This window comes from Canis lupus, chromosome 1 (assembly GCF_003254725.2).
Source record: "Canis lupus dingo isolate Sandy chromosome 1, ASM325472v2, whole genome shotgun sequence".
Lineage (NCBI taxonomy): Eukaryota > Metazoa > Chordata > Mammalia > Carnivora > Canidae > Canis > Canis lupus.
Window position 1 is genome coordinate 29230142 of NC_064243.1, and position 13992 is coordinate 29244133.

General features: G+C 38.3%; 1 protein-coding gene across 2 annotated transcripts in view; it reads right to left on the reverse strand.

The window, feature by feature from the left end:
* MAP3K5 (mitogen-activated protein kinase kinase kinase 5) overlaps window positions 1-13992 on the reverse strand; it is a 198217-nt gene that overhangs the window by 115204 nt on the left and 69021 nt on the right. For both annotated transcript variants that reach the window (XR_007412214.1, XM_025422373.3), the window contains exons 3-6: window positions 9869-9892; window positions 3875-4068; window positions 2969-3137; window positions 1501-1607 (exon numbers count right to left, since the gene is read on the reverse strand). Coding sequence is in view for 1 of the 2 variants with exons in the window: in XM_025422373.3 (XP_025278158.1) it covers window positions 1501-1607; window positions 2969-3137; window positions 3875-4068; window positions 9869-9892 (494 nt within the window). In the remaining variant the exon portion in view is untranslated. The remainder of the gene's footprint in view (window positions 1-1500; window positions 1608-2968; window positions 3138-3874; window positions 4069-9868; window positions 9893-13992) is intronic.

Consider the following 13992-nt stretch of genomic DNA (forward strand, 5'->3'; position numbering starts at 1 on the left):
CTTTTTTTACTTTATGGTAAATACTTTGAGTTTATAATAACCTTTCATAGACACATGCTTATCAATTTGTTATATTGTATTTTAGGAAAGGTGAAGACAAAACACATAAAATAAGAGTCTCTATGGACTTTCATTTTTCATTTCAAAAAAGACCATATTCCATTCCATCTTTCAAAAAAGATTTGAGAGCAGTTGGTGCTGGTAATCTCTGGAGGTCTCATCTTACTCTGTCAAATCTAATGAAAAAGATGTTTAATAAAGGTGGAAATGAAATATACTTTCATTCTACACCTACTGATAAAGTTAGCAAGTTCTACAGTTTGGGTGGATAAAGAAGGAAAGAAGCAATCTCAGGTTGAACAGCATGTTGACTTTTTTCTTTGAAGACAGAGGCAAGAGACTTCAATGCTGAAGAACACAGACATTAGCATCAGCTAGATCTGGGTTTCAGCCTCAGTTTAATGACTTGCTACCTTTGGACCTCGAAGAAAAGGTATTCAGTCATTCCAAGCTTTGGCTTCCTCATCTGTAAAATTATCAAGCCTTAAGTGACACATGGCAAATGGTCCAAAGTTGCAATGTCCTTACTTTTTTCTTTTACTTATTCTCTTCAGTTGTAGTAACTACATGTATATTCAACTCACAACCATGGAAGAGAACCCACAACTAACAAGCTTTGGACAGCTCAGTACTTTGGACCTCTCCATAGCCAAAGCATGGATGGCCTCTAATGGTGACTCTGGGTAGGATGTGGCACTGAAGTATGTGCCATGATGGAGACCAGTGTTCATGTTGGTTTTGGCAGATTCACGGATACATGCCCTAAAATGTGGCCAGTGGAGTTCTGATTATAATTAGATATGTTCAGAGCAGTGAAAATGAAAATATTTGGTTAGAAATATGTTCACTTAGACATAGTTACTCTTACCCTGCTTAGTAAATTTATTTTTAAAGATTTATTTATGAAACAGAGAGAGAGAGTCAGGGAGAAGGGGCAAGGGAGGAGGAGACAGAATCTTAAACACTCAGCTCGGAGCCTGACACAGTGTTTGATCTCATGACCCTGAGATCATGACCCCAGCTGAAACCACAAATTGGGACACTTAACAAACTGGGCCACTCCAGCATCCCTCTACTTAGTAAATTTTAAAGTGAATAACCATTTGGGGTTGAGCATATTTGCCTCAAAATAACATTATATTCATGCAATTCAAAAAATTCTAAACAAGTATAAATAACAATATAAACTCTAACAGAGAAGAAAAAGAATTTTAAGAATTTAAATATACAAACAGTGAGGGCTTTTTTTTTTTCTGACAAAAAAGTAAAACAACAGAATGTATACGCTTCCTGTATTTCACATGGTTGAAGTAGAAATATTAATATTACATTTTAATAGGGCTTGGCTGCAATGCTATGACAGAAACGTATCCCAGAAAGAATATGCAGGTTACAAAATACTATGTTAGCACATTGTGGATAGGAACTTTTTCTTCTTACCTATTCAGTGCAAATGCATAATGAAACTTCACATGGTGATGGGAAGCCAAATCAAAAGTTGGCAGTTTTTCTAACGTCTCTACCAGCTTCACAATAGAATCATAGTCCTTTCAAACAAGAGGAGAGTAACACAGAATTAAGCAACCAGGAGTAAGTTCTGACAATGCAATGACTTTTGACAACCAAATATGTGACTTTGAGAAGGGTGTTAAAAAGAGAATTAGGATCCATGTAATACTTTGAAGAATCTAGAACCAAAAAGAAACTTTTTTCTTAAATAAGAAATTTGGATTATATAGATAAAAACCTCAGAATATAGAGTTACCATTACTGACCCCAAAACAGTAAACCATCTAGCAGCATAATACTATATTGTCTAACTATGGGGGCTTTAACTTCTCCACGGAGTCAGATTCCTGGTACACAGAGTCCTACCAATTACTTTCAAAGAATAATTTTCAAAATATCAAGAACTTGGAGCAACTGATTGAGCTTCTATTATAAATAACAAGATGATATCATTTCAAGCTCTCCTTGCCTTGGGATCTTAAGTACTACACCTCTACATGTATGTCAGTTTCTGCTGTTCTCATGAAGATTTACCTGGGCCTAAAAGGTTGGAAATAAGAAACCAGAAGTCACTTAGATTTTATGGTAAAAATGGAATAGCAAATCCCCAACACACAGGATTTCATTTTCTTTACCATATTTAAAAAAATTTTAAGACATGTCGATAAAACTAAATGGCATGTTGATGTGTTTTACATGATATATTTTAAAAGTTACTTTTATAATTAATCAGTTGCATATTTCTTCTTCTGGCTAGTAAGATCTAGCACTATCAATTTTAAGCAACAGCATTCCAAGGAGTAAGAGATACATTCAGAAAGCGCTCCCCCTCCCACCCTCCCACCACACCATTTCTGCTCTTTGCCACAAAAAAGTTTTCACTTATTAGCTGACAGGTGTGTCTGAGGCTAACGAGCTAGAACAGGTTGTCCCCAGGTTACCTATGCATACAGACTTTTATTTTTGTTCTTCTGGAGGAAAAAGTCAAACCTTTACCATACAAGTACTTTATTACATAGTCCCAGATGGCTAACTCATAGGAGTCTTTTTCATTCATCAGAAATTCTCAGGATGGAAAGCTTAGAAAGTCAATTAAAAATTACATGTAGGGATCCCTGTGGCGCAGCGGTTTGGCGCCTGCCTTTGGCCCAGGGCGTGATCCTGGAGACCCGGGATCGAATCCCACATCAGGCTCCCGGTGCATGGAGCCTGCTTCTCCCTCTGCCTGTGTCTCTGCCTCTCTCTCTCTCTCTGTGACTATCATAAATAAATTTTTAAAAAATTAAAAATTACATGTAGTGACAAGAATCACCTCTCAGCTAACTGAATTTGATGTTAACTCTCTCTTATTCCTCCAACATGCTACATGACGAAGAATTTCCTTTAAGCATCTTCTCACCTGGATATCTCTGTAGGAAAGTAACAGGTTTATGACAATATCTGCTGTCAAGACTTCAATATTGTCTACTCGCTGCCGAATTCTTGCCAATTCAGCTGCCAATTCTTTACCAGTGTATAAATTACGAGCTTTCCTGATATCATTGAGTATAGATTCCCGGAAGTACTGGCTGGTGGGAAAACACAATTCAAAGAGTTAATGCTAGAAAGAGTTTCAATTAAAAACAATGATTGTGTAAGGAAACAAATGACATTTGCAACATTTGTAACTTTCAACTCACAATGTGCACAGTATGAATACCTCATAGATCTTGCATTATTAAGAAATCTGGGAATCCCATATCTCTTTTAACAATCTGCTTTGCTTTAGAAAAACTTAGTTCAAGATACTGCATCTTAATGAATTTTCCAAGAACCTACCACATACCACTTGAAATGCCAAAATTTTATTTTTTCATTTACTGTTTTGAGTAGAAATCAGATGTACCTATGATTGAAACATAATATGGCCTTTCTTTCTGACTCAGCATCATCATGTATTAATATAAGCGGTTGTTCTTAACTGAAATATAATGTCGTCAGCAATTTTGGCAGAGTTTTTGCTCTTAGAGTAAAAATCCCTGAACACTTACTCTGATACTGTTTCTATACTATTTTGAATATATTTTTTTATCCTTACCATTACTATAATATAGTTAACAGTCTATTTTTTTTCCTTTCTGATCTCAAGTTGTTCTCTTGTGAATAAAGTGAACTATGTGGCATCTCTTATCTACTTAGAGGATATCACACTTTTATTTTTCTGGTTCTCGGCCATGTGCTCTAAGAAACATCTGATAAAATGCACAAATAAAAGAAGTAGAACAGCACTGCATGATCATCATCAAACGGCATTATTGAACTTTACCTAGAACTTGCTTGTGCCACCTTCAGAAGCTGAATGAAACGGTCCACAAGAGGTAAGCATATGGGTCCCAGAAGCAGCTCGAAGTTCGGTTGCATGAGCTCTGTCAACCCTTTCATGAAGCTGCTATCACAGCAGTAGACCTTGTTATGTGGAGTTATCATGTAAGGGACGAATGTGTAGTTCCCAGTGCACATCTGTGGAAAGAGGAGGCACCGGGAGGTGGTGAGCTGGCCTAGAGACTCCACACTAAGGAAATCCCAAGTCCTACTGCAGTGAGTCATTTTAAATAGTAATCCTGAATGTGGGGCAAATAGAAAAACCTCATTTCTTATTTATGACCTATGAGAATGGAAATTTCCTCCAATTTCCTTAATTGCTTATTGCAAATAATTAGGACTTATAGATGATGCAAAAAGAAAAAGAAAAACAAAACCCAGTATGGCAGAGCTTCTATCGGTCAATTAAATATTTATTCACCATCTCTCATGACTAAGGCATTGTGATATGTGTATGCTGCAGGAAAAAAACAGAGTGGTTTAAAACACAGCCTTCAGCCTTCAGGGAATTTAAAATTGAATCACAGAGACACAGCATAAATACATGACGAGAAGAAGAGCTAATGTTTAAGGGCTCCACACCTGACATACTATGCTCTGAGTGATCCCAGAACAAAGCTGCTTCCTGCAGGCTACTCTGTCACAGTCACGGCCCCATTAGCCTCTATTACTAAGACTAGAGACCCAGAAGTTCTCCTTGATGCTTCCATTTCCTTTACCACCCATGTCCTATCAAAATCCCAGTAATCCTACTCCTATTTGTCCATTTCCCTCTGTCTTCTCTGCCCGTGTAGGAGACTAGGCCACCAACATACCTGGCTGAGCCACTGTCACTGGTCTTTGTTGGTCTACGTTCTTCCCCTCCCACCCTCCAATCTATTCTCTACCCAGCTGTCAAAGTGATCCTTTTTTTTCTTTCTGATTTCAAGCTTTTATTTAAATTCTAGTTAGTTTACATATATGGTAAACTTGGTTTCAGGTATAGAATTTAGTGATTCATTACTTAAAGTGACCTTTTAACAACTTGTATCAGATTGCTTGCTTCCCTCAGCTGCATAAGGCCCCCTCCCTTGTTCCTGGGATGAAGATAAGACACATCTCGGTGGCCTACAAAGGCTTGATGTTCCAAATCCTGCTTCTCTCTCTGGCCTCAGCCCACACCACTCTTCACTCACTCATGCTGACCTTCTATAGATTCCTAACAATGCCACGTGAGGAACAGTCATGCAAACAAAAGTTGAGCTGGGAAGAAGACAGAGGAAACTGGGCTGCACACCCCTGAGTAAGTAAATCTGACTGGTTCTTGGAGCTTAGGGAAGGGACATGGATGCAAAGCTGAGGGTTTTAAACTGTATGTACCGGGTAGTGGGAATCATGGGAGGATTCAGAGCAGAAAAGGAAACATAATCACAGTCTTAAATGGGGCTACCTAAAAAGAGTGGTATCATTAGCAAAGCAGCAAGAATTTAGAAAGCAGAACCAGACTTCATTATTTATGAACATATTCCAGTTGGGGGCACTTGTACTAAATCACAAACAGAACCTGACTTCCAGTTAACATATGAGAGGCACTTCAAGAGGTTGAATCCTGAGTTGCGGTGGGAAGGGTGAAATGTTCACTATTAAAAAGATCGAGATTTAAGGAGGGCAGGACACGTAAAGTCAGAATGTCCAGAAGAGAGTTGGAAATATGTGATTGGAACTTAAAAGGGTTTCCAACAAAAGTACAGGCCTGGGAAGTATCTGGTGTGGTTGAACCTAAGGAAACATGAGAGACCTCTAAGAGAAAAACCAGAGAGGAAACAGCAACAACAAAAAAGGCAGAGGGCTGACAAGTAAAATGAGATATGTGGGAACCCTATCACTATTCTAGGGAGCACAGTGAGCCCTGATTATCGGATCTTAGCCATATCAGCATTATGGGGAAGAATATAACACTTCTCTTCCCCCTTGGAATTAAACAAATAAGAGCAAACCTTAGTGAGTCACCACTTGCATGTGCCAAGAATAAGTGGTCATACGTTCCCAATAACCTACTGAAGAAGATACTATTGACTATTTTTTTTCACCCAAAGATTTTATTTATTCATTTGAGGGAGAGAGCATGAGCAGGTGGAGGAGCAAGAGGCAGAGGGAGAAGCAGACACCCCACTGAGTAGGGAGTGCTATTGTCTCTGTTTTATAAAAACAGAGACAATAAAAAATAAAAATGGATTCAGATAAGATCATGTGGCTGATCTGTGATGTGTTTGGGACTCCAGCCCAAGGACTTCTCTAGAGGGTACTCCATGACAGGTAGAGGGGTCAGCACCCTCCCAAGTGGCCTCTACAGGTTGACACACCAACGTTTCGTCTCAGGTCACTTTCATGGAACCCTGCACAAGCCAAGCCACTGCCTCACAGCAAACAGATGAGAAGTGATAAATGCCTTTATGGCCAGATTGAATTATTCAATATTATTGAATTATTATTTTCAATAATTATTTAATTATTGAATTATATTATTTATCAATAATTATTATTATTGAATTATTATATTCTTTGACATATTCTTTGTATGTCAGGTAGCGAAGCAGAAACTAGACCTGACTTCCATTTAAAGTATGATAAGAACTTCCAGAGGTTGAGATTTGATGTTTAAATCAAGTACATTAAATTGTTCCTTTCTTAAGTTCTCTTTCATGGAACAATAACTTGGAGGACAAGTCAGGAAGAGGAAAAATAAGCATGTTCTACTTCTAAAATGTTTCTGAGATCCCACTGCATGTCCACCAATTTAATCCTTTTACCTGATCCATTGCCTGAGCAGAAAAGAAAGGCAAGTGTACCAAAAGGATGCTTGCCAAATCTTCCAGAGCTTTAACTATGAGTGGGTTATAAAAGAGCAATAGATACTCCTGTTTTAGGTAAGTACTATAACTCAACATTCAAAGAGAATATGCTCTGAATCTTCCAAGTCAAATGTTAGGACAAATAGATGAAAAGCCAATAAGCCAGGAAAGCACTATTAGTGTTTCAAAACATTATTCTTCTGCTGCTGGATAAAGATCTGTATCCTCAGAAGCCTTAATACCATGTGTCATGGTATATAAGACATGAAATAGGATATATAACTATTGAAATGGGCACTGGGGAATAATGCATCTGTGTAAAACTAATTCTGGGAGAGAATGGCTCTCAGATGTCTAAGGTATATATCAGCAGCAGAGGGGTAAAGCGAGAAAAATGAGAGTCATGCAAACAGCAGAGAAAAATGGAATCCTGAAACCATCTCCTTCAAACCTCATGGAACAAGGCTTCAGGGTCCTCAAGGAAAACAACCAGCATGTTAAGGTTTTCCTAAGTTCCTGGCCTCACTGTACTTTCTAGTTTCTTCCCTATGTTTCTAAGACAATAAATAAATACATTTTTTTTGTCAATTCCCCATTGTTGGGGAAGCAAAGGGGAGGGTGATAAGCTGCGGGAGCCACAGGGATGTTACTAGGCCTGAGCTAAGAGCCCCGTGAGCATGCGGTAGGGGAAAGTGTGAGGGTTGGTTGTGACACTGTTCGTTGTCTTGTTGTAGTTGTTGTTTTTTGAGATACTAACTACTGAGAAAAGCACTTTTTTCAGAATGATGAAAACTAATAATATGGGAATGTTTATTTCCCAGGTTGGCTCACGTATAACTCAGGAACCTTATTACTGCAATTTCTGTTTATAGATGGCTGTCACACCCATAGTTTGAAATAACCAGTAATCCAGGCAGCCCGGGTGGCTCAGCGGTTTAGGGCTGCCTTCAGCTCAGGGCCTGATCCTGGATGTCCCTGATCAAGTCCCACATTGGGCTCCCTGCATGGAGCCTGCTTCTCCCTGCCTGTGTCTCTGCCCCTCTGTTTCTCTCTCTCTGTGTGTCTCTCATGAATAAATAAATAAAATCTTTTTTTTTTAAAAAAAAGAAAGAACCAGTAATCCAAAGCAAATGAAAAAAAAAAAAAATACTGTGTGATCAAGAACAGACATCTCAGGCATAACAACTGCCTTTTACTAATAAGGTGTTAATTCTAAAATATTTAAACCTGCTTCTTGAAACAGAAAGACAATGTCTCCTTAAATTTCAAAATGCTGAGGCATCCTCATAAAATAAACAACAGCGATCTCTCTGATGCATGCCTGTATTCATAGCTATAAAAACCTGCAGCTCAAAACCTAATCCTATTCTGTGATCTTCCCTTAAAAAAAATAATGCTGATTCGGTTTTTCAATTTTTAAACACTACATAAATGTGAACGTAAGTGTGTGTGGAAAATGAATTAAGTTTCTGGGAAGAAATGTTCTCAGCATTTAAACATATTGAAGCATTTGCTCAAAACCCTCAACTTTTGATAAGGACACCCAGCACCTGAAACCCAGCAGCTCACTCAAGCCAACAGGTGACATGTTCATAATGTGCAATATTTGGTCACCTATAACCCTGCTTCTCCACATGTCCATCCTATCAGCAGGCATGATGAGCTCTTTCCTTCCTACCAGGTCTCAGGTAAATGCTACCCCCCCCCCCCCCAAGGCCTGTGACTGTTAGATATACGGCCACCCATTCTTCAGCACACTGCCATGTATTAATTTTTAAATTTGTGTCTTTGCTTATTTGTTTACTGACCTTCTTCCCCAACTAGACTCTGGCACTACTCATTTGCTGTCTCTTTGAGCAGTTATGAATCTGGTTGCTTCCACTTTCTACCTCCCTAGTGAATCCTTATGGCACTAAGGCCAAAGCCTGGCACACCATACATGTTCAATCATTATTTGTTTAATAAAACTGTTACACTAAAGAGATGCCTGAAGCAATAATTGCTCATTTCCTGTAGAGATGTGAGGAATAAAGGTACATAATGATAATTTTACTTATGTTGCAATGCATCTCTGACTTGGTGCAATCTTAACCGTAAGTTTTAAACTTTCTGATCTAAGAAAAAACTACAATTATATTTTTAATCTTATCATCTTAAATCAAATCATGTGCAGATCTTTATGTAGGGTATTATTTTCACTCTAGGTTGCAAAGATACATTCTTATGGTTTTTAAATACTGGCTTATTTTCCAAACACAACCACCAGCATAACAAGGCTGATTCCTTTAGATATTAAATTGTGTGATTTTTCTTTGTGCATTTGTAAAATTTGAAATTTATTTTTATTACTTTTTAACTTTTGTTTAATATTGTGTAGAAGGTGGGAATTCTGTGGTGGGAATTCTGTGGTGTGGTCTCAAAGGCAGACTACAAGACTCAGGAATTAAATCAATCTGTATAGATAAACAGGTAATAGATATACATGTACCTATATAATATATGTGTCTGTATTTGTGCCTATAATTCATGTTATATAGTATACACATAGATATAGATATCTATATATGTGTATATATGAACATATACACACACATATATATATGCGCACGTGTGCATATATGCAGCCTAAGTGCCACTCAGAATCACACAAAATTGGATATACAATGGAAACAGTTTTCTCCAAAATATAAGAATATATGCAAAAAACAGGCATCAGTGTCATCTCCCACTATTGTAAGTTTCACTTTTAAAGAAATATTTCGATAAAGTAACCATATTTATATTGATATCAAACTCTAAAGAGGAAAAACAGAGAAATGAACAATTTGTGAAGATAAAAAAGGGTTAGAGGGCAGCCCGGGTGGCTCAGCGGTTTAGCGCCACCTTCAGCCCAGGGCCTGATCCTGAAGACCAGAGATCAAGTCCCATGTAGGGCTCCCTGCATGGAGCCTGCTTCTCCCCCTGCCTGTGTCTCTGCCTCTCTTTGTCTCTCTTTGTGTCTCTCATGAATAAATAAATAAAATCTTAAAAAAAAAAAAGGGGTTAGAGATTAGTTGATGAAACAGAAAAGATAAAAAATTTCTGGAAGAGTTAAGGAAAATACTCACAGTATTCTTCTGGCAAATGATTTCCTGAAAAATGAGAAAAAAAATAAAGCAGAAGTTAATACAAACTTATTCAATAATTATTTGGTGTGGGAAAATTTGTATTAATAATTTTATTACCAATTAGAAATTTCAGAAGTATACCGTAAGTTCCTGTATTGGAGAAATTTACAAACTAACAGAAATGAGAGAACATAAAAGTATTGTCAATGGTTTAAACAAACATGCAAAATCCAAAAACTGAATAATCTAAAAATCATTCTTACAGAATATGTATGCACAGAATTAGCAGTCAGGATCTTTTTGGGGAAAGGCTAAAAGGGGTTCAGGTTCCCTATGTAAACCACACTCACACTCTGCGAGGGTACCATGCGATGCTGTCTCCTGGGAAATATAGGGTATTGGCTATTTATCCGAGTGGGCAAATCCACACACAGGTAAGAACATCTGACAATAAATAGTCACAAATATAATTTACATGTTGTTTAATAAAAAGTAGAATGTGAGAAATACACTGAAGGCACTGTCCCTATCTTCTAGGTTGTGAGGAGTGAGATTGTGCAAATAATGTAGCTATCCTAAATCAGCACAGAGAACTCTTGATAAAGCTAGCTGTCAGGGGATACCTGGGTGGCTCAGCGGTTTAGTGCCTGCCTTTGGCCCAGGGCGTGATCCTGGAGTCCCAGGATAGAGTCCCGCATCAGGCTCCCTGCATGGGGCCTGCTTCTCCCTCTGCCTGTGTCTCTGCCTCTCTTTCTCTCTCTGTGTGTTTCTCATGAATAAGAAAAAAAAAAAAGCTAGCTGTAATTATCATTATTTCTGGATGTTTAAATTACTAGAGGCATGGAAGAGACAATCTGATAAAGTCTATGGCATAAAGGCTTCACTGAGGTTGGGGAATCACGATTTAGAAAGAGAAATGGGACAGAATTTCAGAAACGATGGCACATATGTTGTCATGGAAACAGGGAATGTAAGGCTTTTGTGGCGTCTCAAGGGTGGGTCCATCTGGCTAAGAAGAAGAGCCAGATTAGGTGAGGTAAGGAATGAGCAGAGGAGCAATTCAAAGTCTAGCCAATTGGCCACCATTCTTCATCCCAAAATCAACATGGGGACAGAGGGGAATTGACAGGGTCTTTGGCTTAGCATGGTATGTAGGATTCTTGAGTGCTTAAGGATAACAGATGGGTAAATGAAAAGCTATAGAGAAAGGAACTGTGCTGGGTAATTTTGAAATCCATAATTTTATATATATATATATAAATACACACACACACTATGAGGGGCTCTTCAATACTTCACAATCTTGCTGATAAAAAAAGGAGAAAAAGACACATACACCTTTAAAAATAAGTATTATATGCCTAGGTGTATATGCATGTAGGTACATACATGAAAAGTCCAAAGAGTAATACTACAATAAGGCCTTGTGTTTTTGAAGAGAATATTACTAAGAAATAAGGAAGTGTGAGAAGTTCAGTAGAGGGTGGAACTCAAGATGAGCTAAAGGAAGACAGACAACTTTCAAAGGCAAAGCAGGATGGTGGAGATCCAAGTTAGAGGACCAGGAATAGCAAAGGTACTTTCAGGGAATAATATATATTACTATCAGGGGCTAGAAAATACAGTTCATTTAGGGAAGTATAAAGGAAAGAGTTAAAGAGATATTTGCAAAAGATCTTGAGTTTAATCATTAGACTAAGAAGAAAGTTCATTTTGGCATGTACCTATAACATTAGAAAGTTATTTGGGGCCTTACTGGAAGACCCTGAATGCCAAGGTAAAGTACTTTGTTTTGTGAGCAACTGGCAGTCAAAATGTTTTTTAAGGTGAGCAATATACATAAAGAAGTATCAGCACACATTGGGACACAGTAATAGCAAAGGCTGAGAACACCATCAATGTCTATCAACTAGAAACTAGTTGAATAAACTATGGTATGTCCATTATATGGACTACAATCCAGCTGAACAAAGAATGAGAAAGTTCTCCATGCAGTGATATGGAAAGATCCCCAAGCTATCCTGTTAAGTGAAAAAAAAGCAAAGTACAGAATGGTTTTTAAACCAATGTTCTTATTTATGTACCAAAAGAAAAAGAAAATTCTAATTTGTACATTCATAAAATTTCTCTAGAGGAATATACAGGAAACTAATAATAGTGGTTGCTGGTAGAAAGGGGAGCTGGCTGGGTGGAGGATGAAGATGAGAGAATGACTTTTCACTACATATCCTTTTGTACTTTTAAATTTTTGTATTCCATGAATAAAGTACATAAAAGGTAAACCTTGTTATAGTTTTAAAAAATACTAAAAAAAATACTAATTAGATGGTGGTATTTAGTATTGGAGGGAAAAAACATTTGGGTGGCATTGCAAAAGTTCAAGAACTTGGGCAATAGTGGTACGGGGGGGAGGGGATGGAAATCAAGAGATGGATGAGTGACACTGTGGAGGAAAGTTCAAAGTGGCTCTTCCTATAGGTGTCTCATAGGTAGGGAGTGCATCTCTCTTTCTCCACCGACCCCTCACACAAACACACACACACACACACACACACACACACAATCATTCATGAAAAAATAAATACAAAAATTCTGGATAATCACAAAGCCAGGAACACAGTATGCAGAATTTTCCAAACTTGATTTATAGAGCATCTCTTCAGAGTAGCAAACCAGTCTTTTGGATACTGCTGTCTTGTGATAGTAACAACCCCCACCCCAGGCCTCCAAGTAAGAAGTGAATGTTCTTCTCTTCTTCCTCTACTGCACGATGTCCTCTGTACATTGCATAAGAAATCTGTTCTCTATGAAGCTGCCCTTGACTGCCTTCAGTGACACCAATCCTCCCAACAGAAGTAGATGGTATCCTTATTTCTGCCCCCATGGCCCTCTCGTACAGACCTCTATGACAACAATACATGTATTCACTACAAATGCGACATCATATGTTTCTCCCATCCTACATCACAAGCAACTTGGATATTGTGTTCATCTTCATACTCCACTGGTTGCCTAGTAAATCGAATGGCATGTAGTAGGTACTCAATAAAAGCATGAACAAATGAATAAGTTAATGAATGTATAAAATACTGGGCTATGAATCACAGTAGAAAGGTGTAAATCCTGGCTCTGCTCTTGACTAGTCATCTGTCATTTCCCCTCTCATGTAACACGCTAAGAGTCAGGTTGAGTGATTGCTAGTTGCTTCCAACTCTGTGTGCTAGCATTTGTTTTTGGCTAAAGGCCTATCACGGTGAGCATTGTCCTTGTGCCACAGGAAAGAAAGATGGCCTCATGCCCAGCACAGGAGCTACCCTACCAGCCTGTATCTTTTGGCACCCCAGGCCCAGAAGTGGAAGTAGCAATGAAGGGAGAAGGCTGAAGGGTCCCTCTGCTTGGCACTACAGAAAAGAAGCTGCTGTTGGCTTAGAACCCACATGCTACATCTTCCTGAAGAATTGCTCCTTGGAATAAGCTTCTTACATGTCTTCTTTGCTTTAATATCGTTTTGCATTATAACAAATTCTGAAACTGTATTAAAATCATTCCCATGGAAAATCTCCCATGAAATAATAAGTGTGTGTGAGGGTTATTTTGTAGCAGAGACGGTACAGAGTGCCATGATTTACAAAACAATGGTTGGTTATCAAGTAAGCAAGATGCTTGTAGGAATGTCCAGAGGCAGCATTTAGTATTAAAAGGGCACAGGGTTCATACGGTTTCACTCATCTGTGGAATATAAGGAACACAAAGGATCATAGGGGAAGGGAGGGAGAACTGCATGGGAAGTCTCCAGAGAGAGACAAACCTTGAGAGTCTCTCAACTCAGAAACAAACACCATTGCTGCAGGGGAGCTGGGTGGGGGGATGGAGTAACTGGGTAATGGGCATTAAGGAGGGCACATGATGAGATGAGCACTGGGTGTTATACACAAGTGATAACTTATTGCACACTACATCTGAAACTAAGTATGTACTTGATGTTGGCTAATTGAATTTTTTTTTTAAAAGGAGCACAGGGTCATTGCTTCTGGTTCACTACCAAACTGTTAAACTATGTTATATAGCGTCGTATTTTCAAATGACTTTTTCCCTAACATTTACTGAGTGTGTAATTTATACTA